Source organism: Bos indicus x Bos taurus, chromosome 11 (assembly GCF_003369695.1).
Source record: "Bos indicus x Bos taurus breed Angus x Brahman F1 hybrid chromosome 11, Bos_hybrid_MaternalHap_v2.0, whole genome shotgun sequence".
In the NCBI taxonomy this organism is placed as follows: Eukaryota; Metazoa; Chordata; class Mammalia; order Artiodactyla; family Bovidae; genus Bos; species Bos indicus x Bos taurus.
The window spans coordinates 392,840-411,685 of NC_040086.1; the positions used below are offsets into that span (position 1 = coordinate 392,840).

The 18,846-nt window shown below is 44.5% G+C and overlaps 1 protein-coding gene across 1 annotated transcript in view; it reads right to left on the bottom strand.

Moving 5' to 3' along the window:
- The window catches only part of MERTK (MER proto-oncogene, tyrosine kinase), a 138,265-nt gene that overhangs the window by 54,535 nt on the left and 64,884 nt on the right, over positions 1-18,846 (bottom strand). Inside the window, 3 exon segments of the mRNA XM_027554516.1 lie at positions 2,894-3,009; positions 7,869-7,913; positions 7,916-7,954. Of these exon segments, the coding sequence (XP_027410317.1) occupies positions 2,894-3,009; positions 7,869-7,913; positions 7,916-7,954 (200 nt within the window).

Here is an 18,846-nt window from a genome sequence, read left to right on the forward strand (position 1 = left end):
GCCATGCTCAGTAAATCTTTAATCCAATTTTCTGCTGAATGGGTGGAGCTTAGTTCCCTCCCTGCTATTTACCTGGGGCCAAACTATGGTGGAGGTAATGAAGATAATGGTGACATCCCTCAAAAGGTCCCATGCATGTACTGACACAGTCCGTGCCCCCAACCCTGCAGCAGCCCACCACGGACCCACGCCTCCACCAGAGACTCCCGGACACCCACAGGCAAGTCTCCTGTGGGGTCACTGCTCCTTTCTCCTGCGTCCTGGTGCACAAGGTTCTGTTTGTGCCCTCCAGGAGTCTATTTCCCAGTCCTGTGTAAGTTCTGGCAGCTCGATGGTGGGGTTAATGGTGACCTCCCCCAAGAGGACTTATGCCATACGCACACCCAGAGCCCCTGTCCCTGCGGCAGACCACTCCCAACCCGGACCTCCGCAGGAGACGCTCAAACACACTTCTGCCCCAGTCTCTGTGGGCCCCTGGGTCCTGTGAGCACAAGGTTTGTTTGAGCCCTCTGAGCGTCTCTGGCAGGAATGGGGTTTGATTCTAAACACTAATTTGCCCCTCCTACCATCTTGCTGGGGCTTCTCCTTTGCCCTGGGACGTGGGGTATCTCCTCACAGCAGCTCTAGCGCCTGCCATCTTACTGGGGTTTCCCTGACCTTGGATGTGAGGTATCTCCACACGGCGGGTCAAGCGAAGCATAGCCAGTGCTCCTGACCTTGGACGTGGGGAATCTATTTATGGCTGCTCCAGCGAAGTTCAAATAGACAACCAATAATTATGGGTATAGGTATGACACAGTCAGCAGTGTAATTATCTTATAAAGTAGCTACGTTTCCATTTGCTAAATCTGGAGAGATGGAGAGGAGACTGGGTGAAAAGAGTCCAAGCTAGCTGTTGGGACAGACAGGATAACCATAGAAAGGTTAACCAGCGTGGGCAAGGGGGCTGCAATTTGGCAGCCTCAGGACGGCTCTTCGTACCACAGCCACCCAAAGCCTGGGCGAAGAGAGACAGAAAGCAAGTGAAGCTTGTGGAGATCCGTCTTCCTCCTGGAGGGGTGACCTGGTGCTTTCACACTTCCCAGCCCCCTATCTACCTCGCATTGACCCTGAGAACCACTCTTCCCGGGGGTGGCAGGGTCGGGGGGAACGTAACAACCTCCTACGGGAAGGAGTCTCATGATCCTCTTGGACTCTTCAAGCAGCTCAGTAACTGGAAACAATCTTTGAAAAGACCAGTCCATATAGGGAATATAACCACATTTTATAATAACTATAAATAGAATATGGGCTTCCTGTGTAGCTCAGCTGGTAAAGAATCCGTCTGCAACACAGGAGATCTGGTTTGATTCCTGGGCCAGGAAGTTCCCCTGGAGAAAGGATAGGCTACCCACTCCAATATTCTTGGGCTTCCTTGGTGGCTCAGAGGGTAAAGAATCCACCTACCATGCAGGAGACCCGGGTTTGTTCCCTGGGTTGGGAAGATCCCCCTGGAGGAGGGCATGGCAACCCACTCCAGTATTCTTGCCTGGAGACTCCCATGGACAGAGGAGTCTGGCAGGCTGCGGTCCATGGGGTCACAAAGGGTCTGACATGACTGAGCGACTAAGCACAGCATAGCACATAAATGGAGTATAAACTATGAAAAATCAGAACCACTGTGTTGTACACTTGAAATTGTACTTCAGAAAAGGGAGGCTGGTCCATGCTTCACTTATGTCCATATATAGGGACAGGTATGTCCATAGACAGGGAAACAGGCCCTGTTGTTCCCTAAAACAACAGAGTCCTGAAATACATGAAGCAAAAATTGAGAGAACTGAAGGGAGATATAGACAATTCTAAAATAATAGTTGAGATCACAATTTCCTATTTTTGATAATAGATAAAACCACAAGGCAGAAGATTAACAAGGAAACAGAATAAGCGAACAAGACTGTATATAAACCGTCTGGGCATAACAGACATTCCAAATGCTCTGCCCAGCCATAGCCTGATACACCTTCTCCTCAAGCGCACACAGAACATTCTCCAGGACAGAACACATGCAAGGCCGTATGTGGGCACTCAGTAAAAGACAGCGTTACCGCCGCCCTTCCATTTTTCATGCAGTGAGTGCTCACAGCAGAGTCTATTTCATGGCGAGGTAACATTTCACGACATGTATGTGTGCTCAGTCGTGTCTGACTCTGTGAGCGCCAGGCTCCTCTGTCCATGGAATTTTCCAGGCAAGAATACTGGAGTGGGTTGCCATTTCCTACTCCTGGGTCAGGGGATCTTCCCGAGCCAGGGAATGAACCTGCATCTCGTGCATCTTCTGCTGTGACAGGCGGATTCTTTACCACTGCACCATCTGGGAAGCCTGCATTTTAGGATGACTAACCTATATTTCTCATAGCTCTATTTTATATCAATTTTAGATAGAGAGAGATGACTCTGCAAGGTCTGTCATCCCCAGTTTTTCCTGGTACCCCCAATTTTTCCAACAGGCTGAGTTGGCACATTCAGTAGTGACTTGTCTCTTGTTGTCCTTTATGGCCACCAACCCAGGAGGAGCCAGGCTGGAGCATGCCTGGCTCTGAACTCCTGGGCACAAGCTAGATGTGTTTTTGTACCTTAAAAATTCATTCTCCCTGGTCTCATGATGTTCTATCTTAGAAACATGTTTCTCCTCCAGTTGGGCCCTGGACCACGCACAGAGAAGGGCACAGCGCCCCATGTGGTCAGAACATCACAAAACAGCGTGTGCCTGGTGGACATGGGGCAGGCAGGAGGCCAAGGGCTTCTGAACAGGGGTGTCAACTTGACGTCTGTGCCACTCTTCAGGCGGAAAATAAGTCAGGCAGAGTCACTGAGCCCCAAATAGCTATTTCTTTTCATCAAGAAAGGTTACCTGAATTCTGCAATCGCTGAGCGGGGAGTAGCCATCAAAACCCGGGACCCAGGAGATGAGGATGCTGTGTGCGGAGCTGTTGTGCACCCTGACTTCGGTAGGTGGGGAGGGAATTGCTACGTAAAAGACAAAAGACACACCACACACATAATTATAAACCACAGGAGGTCACAGCTACCAAACAGGTGCATTAATACCAAGCCCATGTCTGCTTCTTGAGACTGGGAAAATTAAGCACGAGTTTTAAAGAGGAGCCACCCTCTGGGTGAGGGTGATCATATAAGCCTCTAGATTGGTCTTGCAGTGACAGGATGACTCTGCCTGGACCAGAGACGTGGGATGTAGACCTGTGCTCCTGCCCACTGACGACACGAGAACTTTTAGCTGGACGAGGATGGGGAGATATCCATTTCCTCCTGTCTGTGCAGGGGTGGCACTGGTACTCGAAATGAGGGCAAAGAGCTATGGTTCTCCCTATCTGCCTTGTGTTGTTAATGCTGTTGTTCAGGCCTAAGCTGTGCCCGACTCCTTGCAACCCCATGGACTGCAGCATGCCAGGCTCCCCTGTCCTTCACTACCTCCTGGAATGTGCTCAAATTTATGTCCACTGAGTTGGTGATGCTATCTTTCCATCGCAACCTCTGTCACCCCTTTCTCTTTTCGTCTTCAATTTTTTCCAGCATTAGGGTTTTTTCCAATGAGTCAGCTCTTCACATGAGGTGGCCAAAGTACTGGAGTTTCAGCTTTAGCATCAGTCCTTCCAATGAATATTCAGGGTTGAATTCCTTTAGGATTGACTGGTTTGGTCTCCTTGCAGTCCAAGAGACTTTCAAGAGTCTTCTCCAGCACCACAGTTTGAAAACATCAGTTCGGTGCTCAGCTTTTTTTATGGTCCAATTCTTACATTCATAAATGACTACTGGAAAAACCATAGCTTTTACTAGATGGATCTTTGTCTGCAAAGCAATGTCTTTGCTTTTTAATACTCTGTCTAGGTTTGTCGTAGCTTTCCTTCCAAGGAGCAGGCATCTTTTAATTTCATGTCTACAGTCACCACTCACAGTGATCTTGGAGCACACGAAGAGGAAATCTGTCACTAGTTCCGTTTTTTCTCTTTCTGTCTGCCTTTGTGTGTGTGCTCAATCGCTCAGTCACGTCTGACTGCTTTCAGATCCCATGGACTGTGTCCACCGGGCTCCTCTGTCCATAGGATTTCCCAGGCAAGAATACTGGAGTGTGTTGCCATTTCCTACACCAGGGGAATCTTTTGGACCCAGGAATTGGACCTGAACATCTGTCTTCATCCCTCAGCTAAAAGCTGAGTTGGGGACCTCTACATTAACCGAAGGGGAGTGGCCTGCCCTGAGAAGAAGAGGAGCACCGTGGGAACATGCATGCGTGTGTGCCCGTGTGTTTGTGTGATGAAGGAAGGAAGCTTTCTTGGCCGAGGAAATGGGCGAGAGTCAGCTCAAGCCCAAGAGCCAAGTGCATCTGCTCATGGGGAGGGGAAGGCAGGCCGTTATGACCGTGTGATGCCCTCAGTCACAGGTGGGACATGGCTAGGTATTCATTAGTAATAGATTGCTACTAATAATCTACTATTAATAGAATCCAACACATTATTGATAGCATGCAACACAGATCTGTTTTTAATGTATTAAAATTTGTGAATCAATACTGCTTTCATTATTTATTTATTTACTTTTGGCTGCACCACATGGCTTGCAGGATTCTTCGTGCCCCAACCAGGAATCGAACTCTCGCCCTTGGCAGTGAAAGCCCGAAGTCCTAACCACTGGACTGCCAGAGAATACTCATACATTAAACTTTTTTTTTGATATGTGTAATATTTTGATGTGGACCAGTTTGTTTAAGTTGTTACTGAATTTGTTACAATATTGCTTCTGCTTTAGATTTTGAGTATTTGAAAGTGAAGTATGTGGGATGTTAGCTCCCCAACCTGGGATCAAATTTGTACCCCCTGCGTTGGGAGGCAACATCTTAACTACTGGACCACCAGGGAAGTCCCTAAACTCTTAATTAATGTTAATAACCACATTTATGGGCTTCCCTGGTGGCTCAGACAGTAAAGCATCTGCCTGCAATGCAGGACACTAGGTTCCATCCCTGGGTCGGGAAGATCCCCTGGAGAAGGGGACAGAAACTCACTCCAGTATCTTGCCTGGAGAAGCCCATGGACAGAGGGCTGGCGGGCTACAGTCCTCGGGGTTGCAAAGTCAGACACAATTAAGCAACCAGCACACACACAACAACAGTTATAATCCAAAAAGATGACTAATGTTTTTGAATGGGTGCTTACTATGTGCCAGGAATCTTTATGGACTTCATTTAATCATGATTAGAACCCTATGAGAGAAGTAGTCTTACAATCCCCATAGATGGAAGGGGAAATTAGAGGACCACAGAAGTTAAAAACTTGCCAAAGCTCACAGAGCTCATTAGCAACAGAATGGGGACTTGAACTCAGGTCTGCCTCACCCCAGAGTTCTGTATCTCTCAACAGGATACTGGTGGATGGCTGTGGGAGCAGAGAGCAGACCAGCATGCAGACCAGCATGGGCTGGAGAGTGTGAGCACCAGTTAATCGGCTGCATGGCCCGCATAGCACAGGTCAATGCCCTCTCCACTCAGCTCTCTCTTCTATTGCATGGGGAGAGACTGCACTGTTTGATGGGGCTGAAATGAGGATGAAATGAGGTAACACACGCACGAGGTCTGGGAGAGATGTACTGGTGATGAAGGCAAAGACAGGAGACACAGATGAGGGGAAGAAAAGACCATATTAAGCACCCACTGGGCATGTTCAGGATTCCAGTTTTACCAGGAGACACACAGCTTGATGAATGAGAAAGCCAGCCTTTCGTTTGACTCACTTTCCTAAACACATTATCTGCTTTTCCAGATCCAAATCTGGCCACATACACCTCAGTTGATGACAGACTGGCAGGGAGTTTTGATTGCTTTGACATGCATGTTTAAGAAAGCCCAAAACCAGAATTTCAGAAATAGGACTTGTTAAAGTCCTAGTTGAGATTCTGTCTGAAGCATAAAATTCAAGAAGTGCTTCTTATTTTATGGAGTTTTAAACTTTAAGACATTGATGCTTTATGAAAATTTCTTTATAAATTTACGCCCACTGGTGGATTCCTGAAATTCCCAGCATTTCTCTTGAAAACTGTAATAATGCAATTTGTAATGAAGGAAGGAAGTTATACAGTTCCTCTTGTAATAACTTTCGGTTGGCTCATTTTTCCTTTCCAGCTAAATTTTAGCAAATGCCCTCTCATAGCTTCTTCCAGCTGATTTGCTGAAGCTAAACATCAGCAGCGAAGCTTGGTGTGCTGCAGTTCGTGGGGTCGCACAGAGTCGGACACGTCTGAGCACTGAGCAACAGCAACAGACATCAGCACCTTTAAAAACTACAGCGCCTCGGAGTTTTGAGTCTTCTGCTATGCCTTACCCGCCCTTTAACTCATTATTAAACACACTCTGCTTTTTCCCTCTGTCATTTCCTCCAAGGACAAGACCAAAAGGAGTATGAACTCAATATTTCCTTCTCAATATTTAAATTAAGAACAAATAATGTAGAGAATAGAACAAATAACCCCCAAGGTGGAGGGGGTTAAGGGAGGGAGGGAATGGTAGGCTGGGGTTAGCAGATGTAAACTTTTATATAGAGGATGGACAAACAACAAGGTCCTATTGTAGATCACCAAGAGCTACATACTCAATAACCTGTGATGAACCATAATGGAAAAGAATATTAAAAAAAATATATATATATATATGTAAAGACTGAATCACTTTGCTGTACATCAGTAATTAACACAATATTGTAAATCAACTATACTTCAATAAAAATTCATTCATTAATTAAAATATAAATTAAGAACAATACTAAAAGATATCATTTCCTTGAATTTCTATGAGAAAGGTTAAGGAGATGACTTCAAAAGGAAACAAAAGGTTTTCCTTTCAAGTTTCAGATTTTTATTTTATTTTTTAAAAGTTTTTATTGGAGTATAGTTGCTTTAGAATGTTGTGTTAGTTTCTATTATATAGCAAAGTGAATAAGTTACATATGTACATATATCCCTCTTTTTTTTTTTTTCAATTTCCTTCCCATTTAGGTCACCACAGAGCACTGAATAGCATTCCCTGGGCTATATATTGAGGTCTCATTAATGATCTATTTTATACACAGTTTTACAGTATCAATAGTATATATATATATATATATATATATATATATCAGTCTCAATCCCTCCCACCCCAGCTTCAGTTTGCTCTCTACATCTGTGTCTCTATTTCACTTTGCACATAGGTTCATCTGTATCAATTTTTCCAAAGTTTCAGGTTTAAATATCTTTGATCCCACAGAAGGGGGAGGAAGAGACAGAATGTTGGATTGGAATGGGGGTGCCTGGGTGTGCCTTCAAACACCTGCCTTTCATTTTGTTACATCCCAGCCTAGGGGAAGCAAGGGGTGGGACAGAGATTAGGAGAAAGAGGGACCAGCCCTTGGGCCCCCAGGAGAGGCATGACTCTGACTTCCTCCCTCCTCAGAGCAGCTGCTGGGAGGACTGGCCCCAGCTCCAGCTGCCCAGGGAAGGACACAGCTAGTTCAGTGTGGAAGAATAAAAAGTAAAAAGAGGAGCTAAGACGATCTGAGTCAACATTTCAGCCTATTTTCTTCTCTGACTGAGCAGAAAACTAAACTTGTTACTGTTGATCAAAGACAACTGTGAGGCCGTTATGAGTATTTCTGTTTGCATTATCTCATGGAACCCTCAGGAAGAGACAGGTTCTATAATTGCCTCCATTTTACAGAGGGGCACCCTGAAGGTGTTGAGTGACTTGTTCAAGGTCACAGAGGGAAGCCAGGGCTCAATCCCAGGCTGCTGGCTGCACAGCTCACAGTGTTTCCCCTGCAAGACCCCACCCTGACACTTACCTTTGATGTTGATCTGCACGCTTTTGGACACGGTCAGCCCTTTTGATTGTGGGCCTCACAACTGAAGATTGTGGTCTTGGTCAGACCTAGAGGAGAAGGAGAGACCCATGAGACCAGGGGTGGAGAGGCAGGCTGCTGTTTATCAGAATCCTGGGGGAGTCTGGGCATCCTTTTACTTCGTGGTTCAGTGCTTCAAGCCATAAATGCAAAGTTAATTAAAAATGTGTGTTGGTGTTTGAAAAACAAACGTAGGATTAAACCCTGGGTACCAGGAGCAAGGCACCAATGGGCTTAAAAGACATCTGTAATTCATTAAAACTCTTTATTTTTTCCCAACGGTGAGACATGAGGCAACAGAGCAGTATCATTTAGTTTTAAAATTTCAGCAAGGAGCTATGGGAATTGTGTGTGTGCTCAACCCCTCAGTTGTGTCCAACTCTGCGACCCCGTGGGCTGTAGCCCTCCAGGTTTCTCCGTCCATGGAATTTTTCAGGCAAGAATACTGGAATGGGTTGCCATTTCCTCCTTCAGGGGATCTTCCCAACCCAGGGATGGAACCCACATCTCTTGTATCTCCTGCACTGGCAGGCAATTCTTTACCAGTGTGCCACCTGGGAAACCTGCAATAGGAATTACTGGCCCCAATATTAAGAAGAGTGGTTTATGGGGCTCACCTAGACAACCCCGTGGTTAGCATCCCATATATCCTATGCTACACACTGTGGACAATCAGGACTCCAGAAACAGCAGGACAAAAGCCACAGTTTGTAAAACTTCCGATGAATGAAATTTCCGTTGCAGTGATCCTTTTTTAATAGTGAAAATCAATGTATTCATAAGGGATTATGTAAACACCAGGCATCACTATTACTTGAAGACACTGGTCTGAGTGAAGAAAAATTCTACCATTTCTACCATCTTAGAAATGAAAAATATTCCATTGATTCATTAATTTTAAGGAGAAAGGAAGAGAAGCAATCCAGATCTTAGTTTCTTTATTTTTATTACTGTTTTAATTCTTTCGACTGTGCTGTGTGGCATGTGGGATCTGAGTTCCTCATTGGAAGCACAGAGTCTTAACCACTGGACTTCCAGGGAAGTCCCAAGACCTTGGTTTCTTTCTTTTAAAAATATTTGTATTTATTTAGTTGCACTAAGTCTTAGTTTCGGCATGTGGGATCAAACCCAGGCTTCCTGTACTGGGAGCATGGAGTCTTAGCCGCTGGACCACCAGGGAAGTCCCCCTTGGTTTCTTATAATACTATTCGCCAATGAAAGGAGCCAGTTCCTTGGAGAAATGCTGATTTTCAGTTTGGAGCAGTAAACATGTAAGATGAGCCTGGAGCAAAATATAAAACGTACGACACACACACACCCACACACGCACAAAGGGACGGGTGGGGGCGGCGGCAAAGAGACCCAGGAGCCAGCTAAAAAAACTCCCAATCGCCAAAGTGGGAACAAGTCGAGCAAGAAAATAAAGTAGCATTAGACTGTAACCAAAGTATAAGATAATTATCCGTGAGTCTTAGCGACATTTGTTGTTGTTCTTGTTGTTTAGCTGCTCAGTCGTGTCCAACTCTTTTTTGACCCCATGGACTATATCCCATCAGGCTCCTCTGTCCATGGGATGGATTTCCCAGGCAAGAATACTGGAGTGGGTTGCCATGCCCTCCTCCAGCGGATCTTCCTGACCCTGGGATGGAACCTGCATCTCCTGCATCTCCTACATTGGCAGGTGGATTCTTTACTGCTAAGCCACCTAGGAAGCTCCTTTACCAATATATACAAGCGATTAAATAAATGGGAGAAGAGACAAAACCCCATGCAGAAGAATTCCAAGTGATTTTTATATTGATGCTCCGCTCCTAAAGAGGAGCATTAATCCTTACTCCTGATCATAATGACTAACTTCCAAAGAGATCGATATGGAAAGGGGAGTCAAAGAAAAACTTTCAAGTGAGGAACTGACACACACTAGCTCAGGTGGAGAGTCAAGGTCAAGGCCAATGCTGTAAGCCACGCTGACAGAGTGTACCCTCGATGTGATGTGATGAGAATGGCACTTCCCCTCTGGGGTCCTCCCCCGCCAAAACACAGAACCCAGATCTAACCACGAGAAAAAGGAGGTAAACATCAGACAGGTCCAAACTGTGGGACACACTACAAAAAAAAGACCTGACCCATACTCAAAGCCATCCACGTCATTAAAAACAAGGGAAGTCGGAGACATTGTCACAACCGAGAGAAGCTGAAGGAGACACAACTAAATCCTAGGCCAGTAGAAGGACGTCAGGTAAAGACTAAGAAAATCTGAATAAACTATGGACTTTCGTTGATAATAATGTCTCGGGAATTTTCAGGGCTGACAGAATAATCAGCTACATGCTAGTTTCAGGCTTACTTACTGGAAGGACATTGCAGTGAGGTAAAAAAGCACGCTTGAGGACTTCCCTGGTGGTTCAGGGGCTAAGACTCTGAGTTCCCAGTGCAGGGGGCCCAGGTTTGATCCCTGTTCAGGGAACGAGAGTCCATGTGCACTAATTAAGACTCAGCACAGCCAAATACATAATAATATAATATATAATAGAGTATGTAATATAATACAGTACATAATTATTTATACTACAATAATATATTATTATGATATAATAATAATAGAAATAAGGTGCACAATAAATGTAACACACTTGAATCATCCCCAAACCATCCCCCTTATCCGCCACCTCCGGTCCAAGAAAAAATTGTCTTCGATGAAACTGGTCCCTGGTGCCAAAAAGGTTGGGGACCACTGCTCTAAGCCACCACCTGGGGCCCCTGTTGCCCACCACTTTTTCACAGGCAGGCCTGTGACCTTTGGTTTTTCCCGCTGGAGTATCACCTTTAACCTTCCAGGTCGTCAGTTCCCAAATGAGATGCCTGTTTCACCAGGCAACGTGAACTGGCAAAACTTGGCTTATGTTTAGAAAAATCAGCTTTGGCTCAATCATAAGACCCTGGGAGCTGCTAGGCAACTTACATTTTGTACATATTTGAGCAGACTTCTGCAGGCTAAACCCAATCATTTGACTTCAATCACCCTTGTCCAAACTCTTGGGAAACCCTTGAAAACAAACCATGAATCCCTCTGACAGCCAGTGGTGAGGGCAAGCCTGGCCCTGCAAAGAAACAAGAGGATGGACCTATTTCCTTGAGATCCACCACTTCCTTACAGATCCCAAAGTAAGATGAGTTAGGCCCATGGTTTTTCAGTCCTGCAAGGTTGACCCATGTCGAGAGTGAAACCACTCAGGATTTTACGTTAAGGGGAAGACGTTTTTCCTCTACATGCTTCTCTTCAGAGGACACACAAAGTCAGCAGCTAATTCCCTGGCACAAGGCACCCATTCCGACTCAGAACTGCCCACAAGAAGCCAAACCATCAAGGGCAGTAGTTTTATCCAGCAGGTTGAGGTGATGAATGCCCACAGGCCAAACAAAGGCTAGCAGAAATGGAGGCTGATTCCAACCCAGATTAACTTTACCTAGAATTGAATGGGTGAAAACTTTAGGCCAACTACAGGCTTCCTGGCTTAATGTATTTGGTGACACATTTTTCTTTCTTTGGCTTAAGGGCATTAGCTTCCCACTTGGAGGCTCATTTATAAACCTGAGTTGACTGCAGCAACCAAGATGAACTAAGAAAGAGAGCTACCCTATCACTTCTCCCTTCTCCCTCCCTCAACTACTAGACTAGAAAGGATCTTGAAGTTTTAGAGCCCAACCCTGTGGCTTTTCAGGGAGAACAGTACCCACCCACCACGTCTCCACCCTACCACCCAATCTCCCAAACATCCCCGACAGCAGCGCCTCCACGTTTCCTGTTGCCAGATCTTCTCGTGGACACCCCCTGCCTGCATGACATCCCACCCAAGTTCACTATGATGGTTTGCGCCCCTCTTGCTTGGTACTCTGCTGGTTTAAAAAAAGACAGACCCTGACACAAGGTCTGAAAGATATTTTAGGGAACATGTAGCCACAGGATGCTCCCTCAAGGGAAAGACAATCAGAATTGCTGAGGAGGCAGTTCTTAAGAGCACAGTTAGGGTGTTTCTTTGACTTCTGGGTTAAGCAATCCTGTCCTTTTATTTTTTTCCCCTGGTGTTCATCTTTCTACCCAGAGAGGAGAGAAATACAATAATATGCTGCATAAATGAAGGGCTTACACTTATGAACTTGGAACTCCCTTTCTGCCCTGAATTCATTCACTCAACATTTAGTGTGTGGCTGCTGTGTGCCAGATGTTTTCCAGGCACCTGGGATCTATCCATGATACCTGCCCTTATAAAGCTCACATTCTCAAGGACAAAAGAGGGTGAGAAATAATAGCCTTAATAAATGTTACCAAAAGGAGTTTGTGGCTCCAGCTGTTTGCCCCTCAAAAGCCAATAAACAGGCCAGATTGGTGGAAAGGAAAGTGCTTTATTTCAGGTGCCGGCAACCGGGTGGAGGAGGGTGGCGACATCTGTCCAAAGGCCAACTTCTCACCCCGACAAGCAGCGGGTGAGAGCTTTTAAAGGCAGATTGTGGGGGGCGGTCTACATGCAGGAACAGCACAGTCATTTCTAAGTTATCTTCAAATTGGTCATCAGTGATCTGACCAGCATCATCTTGGTTGCTTTAGGTACAGTTAATCTTTAGTTCTAGGGTTCATTTGTTCCCATTTTTTTGTGGCCAATTGCAGGAATTGTGGCAGCTCATGTCCTGGGTACAGTCTGCTCATCATGTAGTTAATTCTCCAGCTAGGTATCTATAAGACAGCTCACAGGATGTGGTTCAGAATCTTATCTATAGCCCTTGAGAAACAGCTGAAGGTCCTTGACTCTGCTTAATGACTACATTATTATTATCTAGTCTCCTTTGTTTTCCTTTGTTTCCACATTTCTCATTTCTCTGATGACTAAAGTTTTCCAGACACAAAAGGCTGGCAGAAGACATTGAGGGGGGCAAGCAAGGGGAGGCAAAGACCTGCTCCGTTTGATAAGCTGCATGCTGTATTAGAAGGTGATTAGTACTTGGGAAAAATAGATGGTCAGGGGGTGTGGAGAACTGGTAGTGATTGTAAACATGTGGGTCAGAGATGGCTCCTTGAAAAACGTCCTCTGAGGAAAGACTTGGGGTGAGGGAACGGGCCAAGTTTATTCTGGAGGGTGAGGGAAGGTTTGAAGTCAGGGAATATATGGGTCAGGCTTCCCTGGTGGCTCAGAAGTTAAAGTGTCTGCCTCCAATTTGGGAGACCTGGGTTCAATCCCTGGGTCGGGAAGACCCCCTAAGACCCCCTGGAGAAGGAAATGGCATCCCACTCCAGTATTCTTGCCTGGAGAATCCCATGGACAGAGGAGCCTGGTAGGCTATAGTCCACGGGGTCGCAAAGAATCGGACACAACTGAGCGAGTTCACTTTCTTTCTTTGTCCTCCAAGAGAGATGGGAAACCTGGGGCTTTGAGCAGAAGACTGATATAACCTAGTCTATGTTTTGTGAGGCTTGTTCCAGCTGCCACACAAAGGCTAGACCTTAGGCAAGCAGGTCCCTTACTTGCTCCGAATTTCTTCCTGATCTGTAAAATGGTAATTAGAAAACATCTAACTGTATCATTGACTGCTATGAGGTTCTTTACTGAAGGCATTGTGAGAATTACAAACTGACACACAAATTCTAGTTATTATTGTTACTGTTGTCATCACAACGAATATTAAGAACTACAGGGACTTCTCTGGTAGTCCAGTGATTAAGACTCCATGCTTTCACTGCAAGGAGCGCCAGTTCAATCCCTGATCCAGGAACTAAGAATCTTGCATGCCTTGCTGTACGGCCAAAAAATAGTAATAATTTAAAAAAACAAGCACTATAGCCAATTAACTAAAAGCAAAACTAGCTTAGCTGTTTTCTAAATGTGGATTTTAACATAAAACACGTATTTTTTAAAAGTAAAAACCAGGACGTTCCTGGTGGCTCAGTGGTAAATAATCCATCTGCCAATGCAGGAGACATGGGTTCGCTCCCTCATCTGGGAAGATCCCACATGCCGGGGAACAGCGAAGCCGGTGCACCACAGTGACTTAGCCTGTGCTCCAGAGCCTGTGCTCCGCAAGGAAAAGCCCAGGGCCTGCAACTGAGAGTAGCCCCCACTTGCCGCAACTAGAGAAAAGTCCGAGCAGCAATGAAGACCCAGCACAGCCAAAAATAAAGAAGTAAATAAAAACATTTTTTTTTTTTTAAAGTGAAGACCAGAAAGATCAGCCTAAGTCCCTGATCTCGGTAGGAAGGTAGCTCAAAATGGACAGTGAGTTAGTAACTGTTTCATATAAAAATTTGTCTCAGGTAACATCTGAGTCATTCCTGAAGGCTGCTTCTGTACCCAAGTCCTTACATATGTTATTTCACTGAATCTTCATAAATGTTCTGTGAGGTAGACACTGTTACTATCCCTATTTTGTATAAAGAAGGCAAGTAACCTGCCTAGGGACACACAGTGGTGAACCAACATTAGTTAATGGGATCTTAACCACTTAACCTATAACACATCCTATCGCTAAACACCATAGAGCAAAAGCTTTCCTAGTTCTGCTCTTTATTTTGGGACTCTATTTGTTGATGACAAAGTATTTCCTTGGGGGGAAAAAGTAACTTTGTTTTGAAACAGTTTTGATTTGCAAGAAACTACAGAACTCGTACAGAGCTCCCCGCACCCTTCGCCCAGGGTCCCCTAGTGGTACGTCTTACATAATCATGGTAGCGTGATCAAGTGACTTTGGAACGCTGTACACGTGCTCAGTCGTCCAGTCATGTCCACCTCTTTGTAACCCTCTGGACTGTAGCCCACCAGGCTCCTCTGTCTATGGGATTTTCCAGGCAAGAATACTGGAGTGGGTTGCCATTTCCCACACCAGGGGATCTTCCCAACCCAGGCATCGAACCTGCATCTCTTGTGTCTCCTGCAGTTGAACCACTCAGGAAGCCCAATAGTAGTAACTAAAATACAGGCAGGCCTTACTCAGATTTCACTAGTTTTTGGTTTTGCTTAATTTGGGGGAGGGGTGGTTTTTATGAAATTTCTATGAAATTTTATTACAGGTACAAATATGTATACAAATCAACTGTTTCATCACCAAAAAGAAGTTTCCAGGGCCTTCCCTGGGGGTCCAGTGGTTAAGACTCTGAGCATCGACTGCAGGGGTGGGGTTTGCCCCCTGGTTGGGGAACTAAGACCCCACATGCCTTAGTGGTAGAGCCAAAACAAACAAGCTCCCCCCTGCCACCCCTTCTACAAACATCCTCTGTCAACCTAACCCCTGGCAGGAGCTGATGTGCACGCCGTCACTACAACCCTTTCATTTTGAGAATGTTACCTAAATGGAATTACACAGCACGTAACCTTTGAGACTGGTTTTGTTGACTCAGAATCATGCCCTTTAGACAAAGTACTTCTTCGCTCACATTTCTTAAAGACAGCACTTATGTCACAGAAGAAAAACAACTGGTATCATGAGGGAAAAGTGTACGATCTTCCTGTTCCTAAATGTGCCTGCTCCATGCAGGCTCTGAGTGGGTACGCAGTCCGCAAAGCCATTTCAAGTCAAAACGGCCTCAGCCTAGTTCCCTAAGCACCACCTACTTACTGGGAGGGGCTCGGGTATCACACTAACTTGTCCTCTAAGTTAAGAATAGATGTAAATAAGAATAAGTTTGAATGTAGTTCTTTCACAGTGCTACAACATTTTAACAGTTTAAAACATTTTTCATTCTGAAATGTTAATTATAGATTTACAGAAACAGGGAGCTCCACGTATCCTTCACCCTACCTCCCCAATGTTAATGTCTCAAATAACTACAGTGTCAAAACCAGAAAACTGACACTGGTACCTTCCACAGAGCTTATTCCGATTTTTCCAGTTACATGTGGACTCATTCGTGTGTGTGTGTTGCTTTGTGTAAGTTTATCACATGTGTAGCTTCATGTAACCATATCCCATTAAAGTTTATGTTAAAAAGCATACTATTAGCCTATAGAATGCTTGGTTTCTATTTTACTTCTATCTTCTTAACCAGAAGGAAAAAAATCTTCAAATTAAAGAAAGTAAAATGAAGACTGTAAAGAATCTAAAGCCCAAAATAAGTGTCAGTTGTATCGGTATATCTGACCATTTAGAAATAAATAAGGTCACCAAGTTGAGATAATTTATATCAATATATATAGCCTTGGGTATTAAATTTTGCAGATCCTTCTGCTTGCTAAGCAAACTGAAGAGGAAAAGTTCTAGATGAACAGAGACGGGGACTTCCCTGGTGGTCCAGTAACTGGGACTCCTTACTTCCAATGCAGGGGATGTGAGTTCAATCCTCGGTCAGGGAACTAGATCCCACATGCTGAGCAGTGGCCAAAATGTAAAACAAAATAAATTCTAGATGAACAGAGATGGACAGATTTTGTCCTTGTTTTCATAAAGAAAATGATACTGATTTTGGCAAGTACAAAATCAGTGAGAGACAGAATCCACAGCAGAACTTCAGAGAAGGTTATCAAATCGGTGCCTAGGACACGTGTCCTAGGAGGACAGGCATGGAGTTCAGCTCACCAACAGGAAGTCAAGTCTGATTTCAAAATGAATTGCAAACTGATTTCCAGTCTTTCCAGGACAGTTCTTAGTCCAATGTATCAAGGAATTTCTTAGAAGACAAGATGGAGAGATAAATGGTGGAAAAAATAAAATTAGGCAGATTGGCTGCTGATTGAAAAGTAGACAAAAGAGCTGATTTCATGAATTGATATCAACTCAGAGGTTGCCTGATGGCCACTGTGCTTTGTCCTTGGTTAGATTAGAATCTAGACAGGAAACCGGGAGAGAATTTGCTAATCCAATAAGAGAATCAAGGTTCAAAATGGCCTTAGTAGATTGGGATGATGAGATAAATTTTCATGGGATAAAGGTCACATGATGGGCTGAAATTTCAGAATAATTAAATATACAAAAAGCAGGAGAGCCTTGATTTTGCAGCAATTTATGAGAAAAATGCTTGGGGATTTCAGTTAACCTCAGACTCAACATGAACCAATACATTAACCTCACCAAAAAGGCAATGTAAACTGCATTATCAGAAATAAAGCATTCAATATATTTAAAATGGATAACCAACAAGGTCCTACTGCGTAGCACAGGGAGCTCTGTTCAGTGCTACGTAGCAGCATGAATATGGCATGGGAGTTTGGGGGAGAATGGATGCCTGTATATGTTTGGCTGAGTCCCTTTGCTGTCCACCTGAAACTGTCACACCATTAATTGGCTAACTCCAGTATAAAATAAAAAGTTTTCTTTTTTAAAAAGCAAGGTAAAAAAAATATTCAAAACACAAGAGGTTACAACCTCCACTGAACTTCATACACATCTTTCCAAAATAACACCACCGCTACCAAGCTCTTTCAACAAAGAGAGGAGTTGGGAACATTTTCCAACTAGGTTTTATGAGGTCAGCACTACCCAGATGCCAAAACCGACATCACAAAAACAAAACTATAAACCAACTTCCTTCATGAACACTGTTGTGTGATAAAGACTTGGACTAGCTTTTGTCCCTGGTAATTTACTGAGCAACGAGAGTGGCTTTGTTATGCTAATGAGGTAACTCAAGTGGATCCACAACTGACTTCTAGATGGGCACTGGTCACCAGAATGACTAAATCATGTGATGGGAGGCTTGGGGCTTTGATCCACGTGATATTAGCTCAAGTTCCTGACCTCTAGGAAAGAGAGAGAGGTCGGGAGACGGTATTCCATCATGGTTAATGTTTTATTCAGTTATACCACATAATGAAGCCCCAATAAAAAAAAATTCTGAACACCAAAGCTCAGCAGTTTCTTCTTCTGTGAACACACTGATGCACCAGGTGACACTCTTCAAGGCAGAAAAGCTCTGCATTTGGGACCCTCCCAGACTTCATCCTGTGTGTATCCCTGGTGAAATAAACTATAACATAAGTAGAGCACTTTTCTGAGTTCTGAGTTATTCTAGAAAATCACTGAACCCAAAGGGGTCATGATGGCTGCGGTTTAGTCACTAAGTCTGAAGCGACACCAGAGCGTCTCTTTGCGACCCCATGGACTGTAGCCCACCAGGCTCCTCTGTCCATGGGATTTCCCAGGTTGCCATTTCCTTCTCCAGGGGATCTTCCCAATCCAGGGATTAAACCCATGTCTCCTGCATTGGAAGTGGATTCTCTCTTTTTTTTTTTTTTAATTTTATTTTATTTTTAAACTTTACAATATTGTGTTAGTTTTGCCAAATATCGAAATGAATCCGCCACAGGTATACTTGTGTTCCCCATCCTGAACCCTCCTCCCTCCTCCCTCCCCATACCATCCCTCTGGGTCATCCCAGTGCACCAGCCCCAAGCATCCAGTATCGTGCATCGAACCTGGACTGGCGACTGGATTCTTTACCACTGAGCCATTTGGGAAACCCAGGGGGGGCATAGGAACCTCCAAATTAACAGCCAGTAAGTACGGAGTCAAGGCAAATTGGAAGTGGTCAAACAAGAGATGGCAAGAGTGAATGTCGACATTCTAGGAATCAGCGAACTAAAATGGACTGGAATGGGTGAATTTAACTCAGATGACCATTGTATCTACTACTGCGGGTAGGAATCCCTCAGAAGAAATGGAGTAGCCATCATGGTCAACAAGAGTCCGAAATGCAGTACTTGGATGCAATCTCAAAAATGACAGAATGATCTCTGTTCGTTTCCAAGGCAAACCATTCAATATCACAGTAATCCAAGTCTATGCCCCAACCAGTAACGCTGAAGAAGCTGAAGTTGAACGGTTCTATGAAGACCTACAAGACCTTTTAGAACTAACACCCAAAAAAGATGTCCTTTTCATTATAGGGGACTGGAATGCAAAAGTAGGAAATCAAGAAACACCTGGAGTAACAGGCAAATTT